General features: G+C 47.8%; 2 protein-coding genes across 2 annotated transcripts in view; both read left to right on the top strand.

Annotated features, from left to right (window-relative positions):
- The window catches only part of rasgef1ba (RasGEF domain family, member 1Ba), a 45,394-nt gene that overhangs the window by 24,217 nt on the left and 3,345 nt on the right, over positions 1-17,832 (top strand). Inside the window, exons 3-9 of the mRNA XM_047016600.1 lie at positions 10,141-10,323; positions 10,423-10,545; positions 10,744-10,881; positions 15,212-15,424; positions 15,824-15,898; positions 17,199-17,294; positions 17,596-17,769. Of these exons, the coding sequence (XP_046872556.1) occupies positions 10,141-10,323; positions 10,423-10,545; positions 10,744-10,881; positions 15,212-15,424; positions 15,824-15,898; positions 17,199-17,294; positions 17,596-17,769 (1,002 nt within the window). The remainder of the gene's footprint in view (positions 1-10,140; positions 10,324-10,422; positions 10,546-10,743; positions 10,882-15,211; positions 15,425-15,823; positions 15,899-17,198; positions 17,295-17,595; positions 17,770-17,832) is intronic.
- LOC124464847 lies at positions 1,395-5,220 on the top strand. The gene is made up of 3 exons (XM_047016722.1): positions 1,395-1,625; positions 2,504-3,103; positions 3,205-5,220. Exons 1-3 carry the CDS (start codon positions 1,502-1,504, stop codon positions 3,714-3,716), a joined length of 1,236 nt encoding a protein of 411 aa, XP_046872678.1. The 5' UTR covers positions 1,395-1,501; the 3' UTR covers positions 3,717-5,220.

The following is a 17,832-nucleotide window of genomic DNA, read 5'->3' as shown; positions in this document are numbered from 1 at the left end:
AATTTCGGTACAACACCGGTTCTCCTCGTCTCCTGTTCACTGACCTGGTTTCCTGCACCACAAACCACACCTGCGAGAGATCTACAACCTGTCGTTCCTCTCTGGGTAGAGGATGCACTGCCGGCTCAATCTGAGGAAGTACAACAGATCTTGGGGGGTTATGTATTGAGGTAATATATTACAGACGGAGGCCTCCTCTTGGGAACGATTTTTTTTTTAGGTGAACCCTTCCTCTACTGCAACGTTTCAGAATGGGGAAGTGTGTGTTCCGGTTTCTATGTCTAGTTGAGAGTTTGAGTATTATTTTACAGAACTTAATATACACATAAGTCATGTGCCTGTGTGTGTGTGCTAGGGTTGCGTAGGGATAAAAAAGTACCATGCAAGCCTGTGTATGTGATGTTCCACTTCTGTCTAGTGCAGTGTGTGCGTGTGTGTGTGTGTGCAGTGTGTGTGTGTCTGTACTACTCCTACCCCTGTATTACCCTCCCTGCAGTAGCCTCCTGATGCTGTGGGCTATCAGGACCGAGTGCCGAGCAGAATACCCAAGCATTTCCACATTCAGCAACACGCTGTGATGCAATACAGCTTCTTTATCAGCTGGGAGAATGGAACCTGTCCTGGCGGGAGACAGAGATAGAGGCCGTTAGCCTTTTCGCATGACTGAAGACAGTTCCACTAACACACATGGTATTTGATGTCATGATGTTTAGGTGACCTAAATATGAACTCATGTTTAATGTCAGTTGTAACATTTAAAAATGTTTTTTTTTAAACGAAAAAGAAAAAAGACATGGACTGTATTATTACAGTCTACTGTGATTGTGGACAATATAAACATTTTAAGACAAATGCAAGGTAATGAAAGGGTAAGGAAAAAACACCAATACTTAAAATGTTAAACTTCCAACCCAGTTTCTTTACCTAACCAGAAGCTTAACGCTATTCAGACGTTTCATCAGTGGCTGACTGCATATCTGGATTAGAGTAGCAGCTAAAACAGCAAGCGCAGCATTTAAGGGTCCTCTAATTACGGCGTTTGTGGATGAAAGGCTCGAGCGACAGTGAAATGGAGAGGCGACATCGTGTCTTAATGCTCCTAACAGCCTAGGCAGGAATGTGCAAACGACCCAGGGCCGGCTATTCTACAACTCCAGGCATGTTCCTTTCCTCAGTTTTATTTCAGAGAAAGAAAAGTATTCAAGATTAATCTCTAAAACGTCATTACTTCGTTAGTAGTTTACCTAATTTGAATATAGAGTAGGCATAATGTCAAATTGTGCCAAATTATCTACCCCAAATTACATTTTGTATTAAAAATTTCATAGATCCTTGTTTGCAGAATGTATTGTAATTCACAGTCGTTTATTGTAATGTTAGACTGTCAGAGGTTATAACTAATGTGTCAGTTATACTGATAGAGATAAACATTTTTTCAGCATGTTATTTGGAGTATGTGTCCTGTCCATCCATCACGCTGGCGTATACTCAGAATCCAGCTATGACGTCACACAAAACTCCCAAACCGGAAGAAAGAGAATCGCACCGCTGTGGTTGTTTACTCAAAACAATCATGAATTTCCTGGTGATTAACTCTCCAAACTCTGTTTCAACCTCCACAAAAAGTAAGTTTATGGCATACAGTCTTAAGTTATACCCTTACTTGTAGCATTAGTAGCTAGCGTGCTGAATCAGTATGCAGTATGCAGTTAGCAAACGGTAGCAGACAGCCATAAAGTTATTCCGCTAGCTAGATAGCCGAGGTGCTAAACTCGATTGTTAATGTCTTGGCGTGATTTAAAACGGCCTCTTTGCTGCTTGGTATGTGTATGTCACCTTGGCTATGCAGCTAACTAGCTAGCTTTATGGATGTACTTGAAAAGATAACTAGACTGCAGAGGCTAGCAATATTAGGAAGCTATTAGTTGGCGAGCAATGTTCCCAATGCCAAAATAAGTGACAGCCAGACTGCTTTGATGTCAGATGTGTATTTAAAATAGTGTGCTGGCTGCAGAAAAGTATTAGCATTTAGCACACTTCTGCTTTTGCAAAGGCTAGCTCTTTTGCAGATAGTTTTCTACCCATTAATGACTTTTCAGTTCTTTGGAGGAATTTAAAGCCATTCAAACAGTATTAGCCAAAGATTTGCATAGCTTACAAAGGGACAGCTTTGTTTTAAATCAGTGATACAAAGTGCCTGTTGGCGTTTATTGGCGACAGTTATCTATGCAAACATTCTAAACCTAAAAACCTACAGCAGAATGTTTGTTGGACGTTGTTGGGGCCCTGTGACCTGGCCTTTCAATCAATCAAACTTTGTTTAGATAGCAGCTTTCTATGGAAGCGAATCAGTGACATTATGTTTTGAATTTTAAAAGACATTGAATATTTAATATTGAAATTGGATTATGAATTTATTTAAATGTAAAAAAATAAATAGAAACAACCTGACTAATGTACACTTTAAGAAGACATCTTACCTCACGTCTGTGTGCCTGTGCAGGGAAGCGGGAAGCCGAGCGCTCCTTGAACTGGACGGTGGAGGAGACGCAGGTTCTGCTGTGCGCGTGGAGCGACGAGCGCGTGCAGAAGAGCCTGGCAGAGAACCTGAGGAACCGTCACGTGTTCAAACACCTGTCGGTCCGCATGAGTGACATGGGGTTCTCCCGAAGCCCACACCAGTGCCGGCTACGCGTCAAAACCCTCAAGGCCAACTACGTGAGAGCCAAGCTGCTGAGGAGCGTGGACAGCTCCCAGACCGGGGGCTTCAGGTACTATGCTGAGATGGATGCTGTTCTGGGGAGGAAGGCCCTGGCGGGGGGCGGAGGAAGCTGTTTGGACTCCGTCGCTGGAACGGGAGGGCGTCACCTGGGCTTTTTTGGCGAGAGGGAAGGGATCCAGGTGGACTCTGTGCAGGGGGGCTTGGACGGAGGCGTGGGCGCGCGGCCGCTGAGGCAGTTGGTCGCAGAGATCAAAGTGGAGGAGGACAGAGAGGTCAGCACAGATGGGTTTGAATTCCATAACGCCGGATTCACGTCTACTATGGCGCGCACACAGGGTTCAGTCAGCCTCCAGGAGTCTTTCCTACACTCCAGAGTCTTCAGTAAGTGCCGTGTAGCAGTCACTAGCTGAACCCATCGATGGCTGTTACCTTCACCTGTCATCAGTATAACAGGATAAACCATCTGTGTTTGTTTGTCACAGGCGCGCCAACAGAGGACGACCTGAGCTCCGAACCACCCTCCGAAACTCCCAACCTCCCGCCCCCCCCACCCCTCCACCACCCAGCCTCTCCCCTCCCGGAACCCACCCCCGGCCCCAGTGCAGGCCCGGCCCCCACCGACTCCCGTCTCCCCCTGGAGCCAGCCCTCAAGCACCTGTCCGACTGCTTCCAGAGCCTGGTGTCGGAGTCTCGGGGCCTGCTGGAGCGGCTGGAGGTCCAGAGGCGAGAGCAGGGCCGCTGGCAGCAGGAGCTGCTGGCCCAGTGGCTGGAGAGAGAGGACCGCAGGCAGAGGGAGGCGGCAGACAGGGAGGAGCGCAGGGAGAGGGCCCGCATGGAGCACGAGATCAGGGTGCTCCAGCTGCTCACTGGCCTGGCTCGGCAGAGGTCGCAGCCCCGCTGCAGGTGCGGCCGGGCGGACACTGGGGAGGAGGCCTTGGCCTGTAGGAGGCTCGCGGCCGAGAACGGGGATGGGTCGGATACGGGTGACTTGTAGGTTGGATGCCGGTTGAGGGACAGTTACACACTGAGGGACAGTTAAACACTGAATTACTGGTCTTAGTTCAGTCTTCAAGAAAAGAAAAACTTTTTCTTTTTTTCTTGTTCTGTTTTGGTGAAGATGTTTGACTTTCGTTAGCTTAGGTCAACGTGGATGGAATACCTTCATTTCTTTTAAATGACTGAGAAAAGAACAGTTGAGGCAAAGTATAATCACAGACAGCTACATATATGGCTTTTATCAGCTCCTGTTGTACCATTAAAAGGTGTTTGTATTATAATTCTTACATGACTATTGTCTTTTACTTTCAGTGGACTTGTAATCAGTCTAGCAGTTTTCTGTTTCTCCTTGTCCCATCTTTTCCGAACAGGAAACTCATTCGTTAAAGGGACACAAGTAACAAAAAGCACCACGCAATTCTTGTCTAAACTTCCACACTTTCCTCCAGCTGGAGTTTGACTGACAGTGGTTTCACAAAGCAAGACAAGCAGGAAAGCAGTAGTTATTCTCACTCGTTTTGAGCATGATGTGGGAACATTGCTTCATGCCAGGAAATCAGTGGACCAGATCGGGGCATTTTTGTGAAAACATGCATTTTAGCCTGTGACTGAAACCACCAACCTTTGTGTATTTGTATTTCGGTGTAGTCTGCGGTTGAGGTGCTTTGCTGCAGACATGATGTTAATGAAGCTCTTCACACTGTGGAAGCAGTCAGGAAGTCTTCCCAGGGTACCCTCCTCTGTCATGCTAAACTGAGACGCTGATGCCTGGCTAAATAGGCAGACTGGATAGTTCAGTTAGGTCTTAGAAAAGGATATATTACATTTACATTTTATTCATTTAGGTAACGCTTGTATCCAAATAGATGTACAAATAGGACAAAGTCAAAGTACAAAGTACAGCAGAAGATCAAGGATCAGATGTTTTTCAGAGTCAAGGAACGGCGGCCTGTATTTAATAGCCACAAACATATTATCTAGTATATCAAATGGGTAAACCTTGGTTCTGGCTTTCTAATATTCTGTTAACCTACCAAACACAGTAAAAGTATATCGTAATACTGTTAAGATGGTTTACATTGAAATTTTTTAATCCCATGTCGGCCTCACAAAATATTCTACAACCGAAATACTTCCAAGGAGGCCATTTGCAAACAGCAGTAAAACTGGATTATGGTATATTCTGATTCTGGGGTTTGGAGGGTCAAGGTTTTCCAGTTCAGATGAGCGGAGGACATTTATGTAATGGTTTCCATGCATGTTGAAGCGTACATAGATTTCAAAGTTATCTCCTGTTCTTCTCAAATTTGCTACAACAATTTGGTTGAAATGTTTTTGTGTGTACCGTGTTTTCATGAAATTCCAGGAGATCGCTTTTTAGGCTAAATTTATTTTATTGAACTGAAGCCAAACATATTTTATGGTTTCCAAAGTGTCTCCATTGCATGTGTTCATCCATTGCAATTCAGATTTTTTTGGATGATTGGCCAATTAAACAATTGCCACCCTGTACGAATTTGTGTACGAATTGATTTGATAGTACGAACATTGTAATACCCTTAACAGATAATTATGTGTTTTGGTTGGATTTCCGTGGTTTTCAGAAGCGTGAAATTGTTAAGAAGCATTTCTAAACTTCAAAGATGAATACGAAGTAGAGCAACGCCCACTTAATGATTCTCGTCTCTGATTGGCTGCTAGCTCCGCAGTAGAGTAAAGTCATAACTAGGCTTTCCCGGTTCCCGAGTTTATACTAGTCTGATCCCTCGTGTGTTACGAATCGCTGCTCGTCACAACTGTCCTGACCGACGCTGTTGCTTTATATTCACGTGGATATCTCGTTCAACCAAAGTTCCAGCAAAACGAAACGGGCAACGCACGCTCCTGCTGGTGATTTACAAATGAATGTGTTGCATTGATAGACAATCCCTTCACTCCTCCGGCAGAATATCTGGTTTAAAACTCGGGTTTTGCTGCTCATCGTTTCACTTCGCTCACATGTAGGAGAGACCTGACAAGTCCTGGCTTCGTCTGAATTGAGGATTTAACAGAATTGCTTGTGTGGTTAATAAGTTTGAGGTGAGATTCTTTTCTTGTGTAAATATTTTTTTTATGTTACTTTTGTCTATCATTGTTCACGCGAGTGCTTATCATTTGGAAGTGATAAGGAAATTCTTGTTTTCACCTTCATGTAAATATAATACATACCTGGCAGTCCTTACAGCGCGTGCATAATTGATCGTAAGATTTGTGCCTGGTTAATAAGTATCATACTGGCACATTGTCAAGTATCGATGAATCGTATGAATGCTTCTTTCTCCGTGTTTCACGCGGATTCAAATTGTCTACCCCCGTAATCTTAAGTAGCAAAATAATGTACTTCTTTAATTAGATTGCAGTGTCCTGATAGACTATTTTAACCTCTACACCCTGTGGTTAAGCGGATTCTCCATCTCCACTCAATACATTGAAGGATCAACCCATGTTAATTTAACACTCCGCCTTCCAACTCTACAGGCTAGCTCATTTACATTCAGCAAGGTTAGATGCTGTTGCTGTTTAAAAGAGCCTACAGTTTTTGACGTGCTGACGGGTTAAATCCTTTTCGTTGTTGATCTGGCCGGACTTTGACCGGTAAAGACTGTTTCTCTAAGCTTCAATATGCTAACACAAGCTGGTTTTTCCAGCGAGAGAGATAAATAAGCCCAGCTAACGCAAATGTGTGGTACTTTACTCCTCGATTCCCCTAAAGCTCTCGGTAGGGTCGAGGCGTTTCACAGTAGTTGTTACATTAAAACACGTTCCTGATGGAGTATCATTGCTGTTGAGATACGTGTAGTCAATCGCTGAGATGGGTATGGCAAGTCTGCTAAATAGGCCAAGGGAGGGTACCCTAGGTTTTCACAGCTGTTTGGTATCATCTGAACTGTAAACACTGCTTGTTTGTGAGAGCCAGGTACTAGTTTTAGCAGGTGGTTGGGTTTATACCTTAATACCAGCGGGTGTTTTGAGGTACTGTGCAGCACCGTGATGGAGCCTTTAACTGCAGATTAAGAGGTCTCCGGTTCGTATCCCCCTTCTGGTATGCTGCTTTGGATAAAAAGTGAACACATTAAGGTAGCAGTGAGAGATGATGTAGCGTTAGAGGATAAACAGTCATGGTTGATCTCTAGCTTTCATTTCCTCATGCTGTGAGAGAGTGAGAACCCACCTACTATCTGTTACGGTTTACCCAGAGAAGACAGAGAGGGGATGTCTGGGATTTTGGTGTTTGTTTTCCTCCCTGGCTACACCCAGAGTGTGGGAAAGATTTCCTGTTTTAAGAGTTTTTACGGTCCTAGCAACTCCCAGGATGGGACTCTTATGAGGCATCTTTACCACCTTATAGACTGAGAGTTTTTGTGTGTGTGTGTGTGTTTGTGTGTGTGTGTGTGTGTGCGTGCGTGTGTGCGCGTGTATGTGTGTATGTGTGTGAGCACCCTATGAGGACTCTACTGCTCTATACTCCCTCATAGGGTGTGGTTTACATAGAAGAAGAAAATCTCCAGTCAGTGATGGCTTTGTAGTCATTCTGTCTATTAGAAGGCAACTTTTGGCATTTTTATTGTTTTATTCCCCCTGTGAAGTTAGCTGCTTGCTAAGTACCGACCACCCATTTTTCTGTCAGAACCCTTTGAAAGCCTTTTAGGGCAATGGCTTTGTTGCCCCTTATCTAGTTGTTTGAGCTGTGGGGATGGGAAATGGGTTTAGTTCCCTGGGGTGTGTTTGCAGAACCGGTCTCATGAGAGAGCGTCCCCAGGAGTCCTCGAGACTGGCACAAGACGTCGTGACAAATGAGGAACAGCTCCATGTGATGGTTCCTGGTTGAACCCGACTCCAATACATCTGCTGGCTTCATCTCTCCTGTGCCTTTCCCCTGAAAAGTACAGAATATTACGTGAAGGAATAAGTCCTTAAAAGAACCAAAATGATATCCTAAAGTTGATCTGACAATGACGTATTCCTGCTTCGTATCTCAACAGAGGGTTTTGACTAACACCCAGCGGGAGACTGGTTCACGCACACTGCCATCAAGGCTATAATTAAAACCATCCATGAGACTAAAAGGACAATCCCTGCTCCCTGCTCCAGTGCGTGAGTAGCAGTGACTCTGTTTATTTACCCTGCCACCCACCCAGCTGGCAGGCTGAAGCAGCAGACGTTAGCGGTGGGCTTTGTCGGTTGTCGGTCTCGAGTAGCAGACGTGAGGTTGTGCCCCCCACACCTGGACATCAGCTCACATGCCCCCCCCCCCCTCTAATCGCCTCTCACTTTGTTTACTCTTTTATAGGATTATGTTGGTGGAGAAGGGGGGGGGGAGGGGGGGTGCAGCTGGGATCTATATAGCCAAAGAATGGATCTTCGCTTTTGGGGTGGGTGGGGGGGGGGGGTGATGGTGTTAAAATATACTCCACCCCTCACTGCTTATTTGCATTCTGGGTTGCTGATACCAGAGTGAGTGACCCTAATCTTTTTTTTTTTTTTCCTGCTGTGGTTTGTGTGGAGACACATACACAGATGCTCAGAGCATGCTAAATTTGTCACAGGGTGGAGGGGGGTTGGGGTGGGGGGGGGGTTAGGGTGGAGGGTGGACACGAGGGACTAATAGACCGTGGGGAGATCAGGAAGGAGGGCAGGAGAGTTTGAGGGGAACGTCTGAAGCCATCTCAATTTGGAACAATAAAATGTCCAATCTCTTTTTATAGTTCTCAAAATAGTGTGTGTGTGCAGGACTGCGCCCGGTCATTAGCATCAGTATTCCTCCACACCTCTATCTAGTGGTCTGTCACTGTGGAGATCTGTCACCGTGAGCCACATGGTGCAGCAGATGCCCTGGCTGCTGGCCTGACTACACTACCCATTCTCATGGAAATAGTCGTGGTCGTACGACATGAAAGCAACAGTGTGTTTGTGTGCACATGCAAAGGCCTGTGTAATGGGGAAGAGGGAGAATGATGTAGTGTGTGTGCGTGTGTGTGTGTGGGAGGGGGATAGAGAGGGAGATTTGTTATAGGGTGTGTGTGGTTAGGGGGGGGTGGAGAAAGGGAGAGTGATATAGAAGGGGGTGTGTGTAGGGATGGGGGAGAGAGAGATGTGGGGGGTAACAATCTACGGCTTTTGCCACCCCCCACCCCCCGTGACACCCCTCTCTGTCCCTGATCCCCTTGCAGTGGAACGGCCCCTGAATGCTTCCTGAATAGGCAGGCGGCGTTGGGGCGACCCAACGTCGGTGAGAGGAAGGGGGGGAGGGGGCTGTGCCCCGTGCCGACCCAGACAGTGAAAGACTCGATTGTACAGACGCCAATCAGCCCAAAGGAGACGGCTGTTTGGTGAGACAGGAGTCTCCTAGCATCTGCCTGGCGTCAGGAGTCAGTGTACCAGTCTGCGTTAGAGTCATGATACCACTCTACAGTGGAGTCAGAATGTGAGAATGAGTAAGAGCTCGTTGGCATTACACTGGGTCGCAGCCAGTCAGGTGGTTGTAGCACATGTGCTTTTGAATAGACACACACACATTAGAATCTACAAATGAAGTTTTGTCTTTGAGTACAAGCCATGCAAGCAGAAGGGTGTGAAGGCATTGTGTGTGTTTGGGGGGTTAGTAGGGTGAGAGCATGTGTTTGGGCGGGGCAGCAGGGTGGATAGCACTACACAGGGACTCTGCCCTGTGGACCAAAGAGAGCTCCCCTCAGACTCACAAGATCTGGCAGGTTTTCACCATCTGTTTCTGTGTGTGTGGTCGAGAGAGGGTATTGTGAGGGAAGGGGTTAGGGGAAGTAAGGATCTCTTTTCATAAGTCCCATTATTAAAATGTCATCCTGTTTGGTGATTTATCTTTGGTGAATGGATGTACTGTACTGTGTGTTTATCTGTGTAATCGAGGATGTTAAGGGAAACCAAAAGAGGGGTGAGATGCAAAACTCTCAGTTCAGAAGGCTTCTTGTTTTGGGTCAACGTGCTCCGACTAGGATCCCTGTCACGACGCAGGGCTGGGCTCCTCGTGAGCCTTAAAGCTGGTTGGCAGAATCGTTGAGTCCTTAAGCCAACACACAAGATACACAGGCACCTGTGTTATGGCGGGGGGGAAGGAAGTCTAACTGTGTAATCTGTCACCAGTGTCTCCTGTTGGGATTGAGTACAAGTAATGAATGATCTCCCGCTTGTGATTAAATACGAATAATTGTATGCATTTTGGAAGAAAAAAATAAATAAATAAGTTTGCTTTTAAAAGTTATAGGCCTCATCATGGCCATGTGGTTGGTCCAGGCTGTGGTTGGTCCAGGCTGTGGTTGGTCCAGGCTGTGGTTGGTCCAGGCTGTGGTTGGTCCAGGCTGGTGTTCTAACCCACTTCTGTTCTGGTTCTGTCTCTCTCCATCCTCTAGGACAACATGCCTCAAACTCCACCTTTCACGGGAGTGTTCGGCAGCAATGGTTACAACATGAACCTGTTCCAGACCAAGGAAGAGGGCTGCGGGGGGCTATATTACCATGATGACACCCTGGTGTCGGGGTCCCTAGACGCCCTCATCAACCACCTGGTCCCCACCCTGGACTACTATCCTGATGTGAGTGTTCTCTTCCACTCAGCTTCCTGTCAGGGTTAGATTCATGATGGTGCCATGTTTTGACTCCTCTCCTCTCCTCCCCTCTCTCCCTCCTCTCAGAGGACGTACATCTTCACCTTCCTGTTGAGCTCTCGACTCTTCATCCACCCCTATGAGCTCATGTCCAAGGTGTGTCACCTGTGTGTGGAACAGCAGCGCCTGAGCGACCCGCAGGCAGACAAGGTAGGCATCAGGCGTGCTCAGCTCAGCCCTCTGGAACTCCACTTCAGGATGACCTCTTCAGAGATGGATGTTTGTGTCTTGCAGCCTTTGTTGATGTGGTGCAGTCAGTGCATGGCAGCTTGGTTTGACGGGGGTTAGGTGGTGTTGTGGTGCTGTTGGTCTTTGCTACGTGGTCTTCATGTCCGTCTGTCCTCTCAGATGAGGACCAGGAAGATCGCCCCCAAGATCCTCCAGCTGCTGACTGAATGGACGGACACCTTCGCCTACGACTTCCGGGACGAGAGGATGATGAGGAGCCTGAAGGAGCTAACCCACCGTCTAGCCAGTGGAGACGAGGTCAGTGCCTTCTCTTAGCCCCTTACCTCCTTGCACCTCTCGTCTTCTCACCTACCTCTTCTCCATCTCCTCCTCTCCTGTCTCCTCTGCCCTCCTCTCTTTTCGCTCTCCTCATCCTTTCCTCTCTCTTCCTTCCTCTCTTCTACTCTTCTCTCCTCGCCTTTCTTTCCTCTCCCCTCCTCTATTCTCCCTTCCTCTCCCCTCCTCTATTCTCCCTTCCTCTCCCCTCCTCTATTCTCCCTTCCTCTCCCCTCTCCTCTATTCTCCCCTCCTCTCCTCCTTCCTCTCCTCTCTTCCTTCCCCTCCTCCTTCCTCTCCTCTCCTGTCCCCTCTTCTCCCTGTCTCACCTTTTCTGTCCTATTCCTACTGAAATGAAGCCGCCATGCTTCATTGCAGCCCCCTCCCTCCAGCCCCTGTAAAGTCCACTCTTAAAAAGGAAAAACATCCTGAAACTTAAGACGGGTCTCGTTTCCCTCGACCGACAGCAGCCAACGAGACGACATGTGGGGCGAGACGAGAGCTCAGTATGGATTTGCTCTAGTTTATTGTTTTGTTTTTGCCTGGTCAGTGCAAAAGAACAGGCCTATTGTTGTCCCGGCGTGGTGGCTTTGTGTCTGTGCTGGCGATCTTCCCTAGGCAGCAATTGAATTGTTCCCCTTCTGCTGAGTTGAATGTCACTGGCTTAGTAGATGTTTTCCCAACGTTGGAGGGGGTTGGGTGAGGGGACTGGACGGAACATTTTGTCAAGTTCCAAGTCCTTTCTTTTCTGTCTGTGTAAAAACGGCACTTTTGATATTCACATCTTAAAGTAACACAGGGACTCAAGCTGAGTTGACCCAGAGTGTTGACAAGAGAGGGTTAGCGTTAGCAGAGTTTTGCTCTTAAGTGATCTCTAGATCTATTTTCTGCCTCGTCAGTGGTTACGGTCCTCAAGGGACTGAAGTCTTTATGACCTTCCACTGTCCAAACAGTCTCCTCTCCCACAGCAATTGGGTTAATGTGGCCTGGTCCTCAATGTTCTCAATTTGGTCAATGTTCCCTCAGGTAACTGAGATTTCTTTCCCCCTTCTCCTTCCTGTTCCTACAGTTGGAACACGTAATTGTGTTAGTCGGTATGAATCAGACTCGTTCATGATCAACTGTAGCCTAGCTGGTTGTCTCACATGGTGCCGTGTGTGCGCAGTCAGTCAGACAACGAATGAGGACACGGTCATCCGTCGGGTGAAAATGATATTCCTCCTCCACCGCACTCCATCTTCCAACCCCAAACCTCAACAACCTTCTGTCAAGTTTTTATTATTTAGTGCCTGCACAAATATTAACTTCAGCTTTAATATAGAATCTGGATATCTGACCCGGTGTTTTGACAGGGTAGGCTACAAACAAGCCCAGATTGTTCTCTAGGTCGTTAGCGTCAGCTCCCAAGACTTCACACGTGTGCTAATGCGATAGCCTTACTCCACTAGCCATTTCCAGCAACTGTAGGCGCTCGTGTTTGGTACATCATGACCCCGTTTGTGGGGATCTGAATGGGTGCTTGGCAGGGTTTTTGTACAGCAGGTTTCTGATCTACGAGCAGCCGCGAAAGGGAAGGGTGGGGGGAGTCACAGTACTCTGCCGGCGGGCCCCGTGGACAATAACCACCATTTATCATCGAACATGAGACTGCTTGAGGAAAACATTGTCTGATGTGCGTGTTCTTTGCAGAGGGCAGAAGACCAGGACAGTTCTGTGAAAGTCGGTGTGTTTGGATGACACTGTCTGTCGGTGTGTCTGCTCACAGACTACAGCGTAGTTTCTGATGCTGCATACACCGTCACAGAGCCAGTTCAGCCTGGTTATCTGGTGTTGGCCTAGTACTGGGCACTAGTGCTGTTTGGTAGTTTTCATTTGATGACAGTACCAACAGCCTATATAAAACTGATGCATAGATAACCTACTGTTCAAAACCAATTTGAAGACAACTGTGATTTCATGAAACCAGAGGCAATTGTAAACCATAAATCACTTTTTAAACATGAATGTAGAATTAGCCCAATCCATAGAGATGCTTATTCTCTTGGGTACTGGCCACAATATTCCAGGAAATAGCTGCTCGTGGTGCAACTTTAAAATATATGTTCTCCTCCTAACATCTGCTCAACATGGACTCCCAACCGCACGTCAACAGACCAGGACCTTGATCTCCTCAGAGTATCATTACGGATCTGGTGTTGGATATATAGAGGCACAAGTCTGTCCATAAACAACAGCTCTGATCTCAACCTGACCTCCATTTTGGCTGCGTTCAAGCAAACCGACATAGGCTATACACTATATAAACATCAGTTACCAGAGTTATGTAACCATATGTGTGCACAAAACAACGACAGAGTTGTGTGTGTGACACCGAGGGAGGAAACATGTCCGAAGCTTAAGGCTGTAAGAAGGACGCGCCAGGGGAGAGATGTGAAGCTGATTAGTTTCAGACCCTCAGCAAACGCGTCGCCTCTCCCTTAAAGGAGCCTGGTTTACATAACTCACAAAGCGCCTTCTGGCACGCGTCATGTGGTCCTTGGCATGAACTGATGCTACCCGGCCAGGAAAACGAAAAATTGAATCGCCAAAGGAATGAGGCACGATCGTAGTGGGCACGCCTTGAAGGGCGGGGGGGATCCCAGGGCGAGTCCGTCTGTCGTGAGCGCGAGCGCCTCAGACCTAGCTACGATACCGCAACATTTGTCACGACTGGCAAGCTCCACTCCTGCCGCTTGGAAATGTCAGACTTGTTATCTCCAAGAATGGGGATCTATATTTAGCGAGAGCCCCCCCTCTATTTGCGGAGGCGACAGGAGCCTGAGCAGATGGTGGACTTTGAAGAGGCGACTGGGGGTGATTGTCAGTAGAGCTAGCGGCTCCCCATCCACTCGTGCTACTGACTGTAACTGTATGAGCCAGGGAGCCGTTTGAAATGCTGTCCTTGGCAACACAAGGATATCGAGGGCAAGGCCTTCCCTCAATCTGATTTTACACGCAATTTCGCTGATTTATTATAACATTTCTGTCAGTTTTTTTTTCTTTTCATGACCCATAGTGGGACCATGGTAGTAACACTTTTAGTGACTGTTGAGCACGATTCTAGACTATAGTAATCAAAAATCACAACGTGCTGGCTTAATCCTGTGGCAACCGACGTTTAATCTACTACCACAAAGGTGGGATTAAAGCGCAGAGAAGATTATTTTCTAGATTAGTAGATTGCCCAGTACAAACAGTACTCAAACACAGCAGGCCATCATTAACCTTTACTGTAAAAGAAGTCTAACAGAGTCTCGTCTAGCTAACAGAAACGGTTCCCACACTACTGAACTCTAGACTTGTTTGCAGAACCTAGTTTTTCGTGGTGGAAATTGGCAGCCGGTGATGGGATGTGGTCTCTGAATAAACCCAAGGCCTTTTTCTCCCTCCCTACCCTTCGCTTTCCCTCCCCTTCTCTCTCTCGCTCTCTTCATCCCCTTCTCTCTTTCTCTCTCTCTCTCTCTCTCTCGCTCTCCTTTTTTGCCCTCATACCGGCGGTATGGAAAGAGGCCATGACCGGGTCTCTGTGTACACACACACACAGTCATTTTACACACGTTATGCAACCACTGCTCCAAAGTGTGTTGGCTGTCCCATCAGTAAGGGCCCAGTTATCTAATAGCACCGCTGGATTGAGTTAGCGAGAGGAAGGGTATTTTCCCGCCAGAGGACGGTCTGCTGACCCCTGAGTAGCCCCCCTGACCCCCCCCCGGCTGTTGGTCCACAGGAAGAGGCTCCTGGAAAACAGTGACCGAACATCTTACAGGACACTTCAGTTGTCGGGGCAACCATTTTTGTTGTTGTTGTCAAAAGCGTCGTGTGAATGGAGCGTTTAGAAGGTGGAAAGGAGTGGACGTGTTTTCGCACCATCTGTGTGAGGGAGTCTGGAGTTTAATGTTCAGTGGGTTAGGTTTCTGCTGACCTGCCATGTTGTAAATTCTGTTGCGGTGGTTGTTGCTCTCTGGGCTCTTAGATGCCGGGAGTCGACCCACAACCTTTTAGCTGAGCTAAACGAAAGTGTTGCACGCAAGCTGACAGGAAGAGAACCTGGCAAGGTTGATACGTGACTCGCTCTCTCTGTCTCACTCTCTCTCTGTCTCACTCTCTCTCCGTCTCTCTCTCTCTCCAGTTCTCTCTCTGTCTCTGTCCGGTTCTCTTTCTCCCTCCCTCCCTGTCGCTCGTATAGCTGTCCCAACAATTCAAGAAAAAAACAAAACTACAGCTGCGATGTGTGACCTCCAACTCCTAACCTCCTCCCTCCACCTTCCTCCAGCTGTACAGGAAGGCGGTGCAGCAGATGACCCAGGCTCTGATCAGGAAGCTGACGGTGCTGAGCCAGTACGAGGAGGCGCTGGGGAAGATCAGCGCCACGGCGGCGGAGCGTCTGACGGTGCTGAAGGCTAAACCCCAGGCCGTGCAGAGAGACCTGCTGGCCACATGCAGCGACCCCTTCACTGTGGCCCAGCAGCTCACTCACATAGAGCTGGTGAGACAACCAACGCAGGCGGGATTTTACGTGTGATGTTGAAAGAAGCTAGGATAGAGTTCTGTGGAGGCTCGGCAGGGGAACTGAGAGAGACTTCAGCTCAGCTTACGCCCTTGAAGTGTTGTGAATCAACTACTACATAAAAACAAACTGCCTCCAAAAGCCAGACGGTTAGCCGTAGAATAGGAGAGGTGGACTTCACCCTGCTTCTCTGATCTCTTGTGGGTGTGAGCTGGTATCAACATCAATGTTTAGCTCAGGTGTTCTCCTGCATTTTTGCTGCTATAAATGGTCAGTTGTTCGTCTGGAAGTCAGGTCGAATAGTTTCAAAGTGACACAACACTGAGCAAACATGAGTGAACAGCCAGAGGAATTTATCAAGTTCTCTTTCCTTTTCAGGAGAGACTCAGTTACATCGGACCTGAGGAATTTGTCCAGGCCTTCGTCCAGAAAGACCCTCTGGACAACGATAAGGTAAAAAATATATATAAATGATACATTGGTTAAGATAACATGATTGGGAGTGAAACAGCTAAGCTTGGAGTGTAGTTACACCTTGCAGCGTATCTACTCCACTTCCAAATCAGACACCAAGTGGTTTGGTAGAGTCTTCCTGTGTTTAAATGACCCAGTTTCTCCATCCTAGCCATCGTGGTAAACAGTAGCCTACCCTGCGTATGACCCCGGGCTAAACAGAGCAGCATGTCAGAGCCGGTAGACAGTGAATCCTAGACGCACCGTAGGAGACCCAATATCCGCTCCAGCGCCTACCCCACCCCCCAACTTAAGAAAGATTTCCTCTAAAAACATAATGCTGTCTGGGCAGCATGCTTGGGCCTTATTGCTTAGCAACAACTCATCCATAAAGAGCCACTAAGGGTTTGTTGGCTGGAGGGGGGCATTTTGGCTGCTAGGCAACTAAGAGGATTTTTTAAAGGTGTGGTGGTGGAGGGGGTTATAGTTTGGCGCTTTCTTTTGTGCCCCAGGCAAGCTATCCTTTAGAGGAGAATACTTGTGAGTGTGAGAGTGAGACTGGGTGTGTGTGTGTGTGTGAGATTGGGGTGTGTGAGACTGGGTGTGTGTGTGTGTGTGTGAGCTGGGTGGGTGTGGGTGTGTGTGTATGTGTGTGTGAGATTGGGGTGTGTGAGACTGTGTGTGTGTGAGCTGGGTGGGTGTGGGTGTGTGTGTGTGTGTGTGTGTGTGAGACTGGGGTGTGTGAGATTGGGGTGTGTGAGACTGGGTGTGTGTGTGTGAGACTGGGGGTGCGTGTGTGTGTGTGTGTGTGAGACTGGGGGGGCGTGTGTGTGTGTGAGACTGGGGGTGCGTGTGTGTGTGTGAGACTGGGGGTGCATGTGTGTGTGTGTGAGACTGGGGGTGCGTGTGTGTGTGTGAGACTGGGGGTGCATGTGTGTGTGTGTGTGTGTGAGACTGGGGGTGCGTGGGTGTGAGATGACCACTTTCAGGGGTATTGTGTCGGGGAGAGTGGCGTAAGGCCTCAGGAATGTGAGGAATGAAGCCTGAGACCTTTGTCTCTGATCAAAGCCTCGCTCTGCAGACCGGGAACTGATCCTACCCCACTGGTGCTTATTCAAAGAACCTGTCTGTCTCCACAGAGGCCAAATCCACACCAATCATCCACACAGCATACTGATGTGAACTTGTGTTTTGAGTACAGTTGGAGATACGACACCATTTAAGTTTCTCTGAAGCAGCAACAAGGCGATATCACTCAAATTGTCGTCGATCTCATATGAATGCCTGTTTGTGTCCGTAGAGCTGCTACAGCGATCACAAGAAGGCTAGTAATCTGGAGGCATACGTGGAGTGGTTCAACCGACTCAGCTACCTGGTCGCCACAGAGATTTGCATGGTAAGTAGCTAGCCTGCAAGCAAGTTTCAATGAAGCTAGTGAACCGAGCTAGCACATTGTCAGAGATGGCCATATAAAAGAGAATAAGAGATGGCATGACATAGATATATATGGGAAGTTGGCTAATGTTAGCTGACTCCCCGCCATCCTCTACATAGACTAACTTCATCCTCCCGTTGGGTATTTCTTAAAAGTCGTTCAGCTTGTAACATTTACATTTAGTCATTTAGCAGACGCACTTATCCAGAACGAAGTGTAACAAGGTGTTTGTGTTTTTGTGTGTGTTTGTGTGGTTCTGCAGCCTGTGAAGAAGAAACACAGAGCCAGAGTCATGGAGTTCTTCATCGACGTGGCCAGAGAGTGCTTCAACATTGGCAACTTCAACTCCCTCATGGCCATCATCTGTAAGTGGCCACATGTCACGCTGTGTCCCTCCTCTCCTCTCCTCCCCTCTCCTCCTCTCTGTTCCTCCTCTCCTCCTCCCCTCTCCCCCTCTGTGTTCCTCCTCTCCTCCTCCCCTCTCCCCCTCTGTGTTCCT

Source organism: Hypomesus transpacificus, unplaced genomic scaffold (genome assembly GCF_021917145.1).
Source record: "Hypomesus transpacificus isolate Combined female unplaced genomic scaffold, fHypTra1 scaffold_42, whole genome shotgun sequence".
NCBI classification, from domain to species: domain Eukaryota; kingdom Metazoa; phylum Chordata; class Actinopteri; order Osmeriformes; family Osmeridae; genus Hypomesus; species Hypomesus transpacificus.
This window is presented reverse-complemented; position numbering and strand designations above follow the sequence as displayed.

Excerpts from the sequence above, each read along its gene's own strand:
- LOC124464847 (XM_047016722.1), top strand. The coding sequence starts at position 1,502 with ATGACGTCACACAAAACTCCCAAACCGGAAGAAAGAGAATCGCACCGC. Across the intron at positions 1,626-2,503 it reads TGTTTCAACCTCCACAAAAA|GGAAGCGGGAAGCCGAGCGC; the intron begins GTAAGTTTATGG and ends GTGCCTGTGCAG. Across the intron at positions 3,104-3,204 it reads CCTACACTCCAGAGTCTTCA|GCGCGCCAACAGAGGACGAC; the intron begins GTAAGTGCCGTG and ends TGTTTGTCACAG.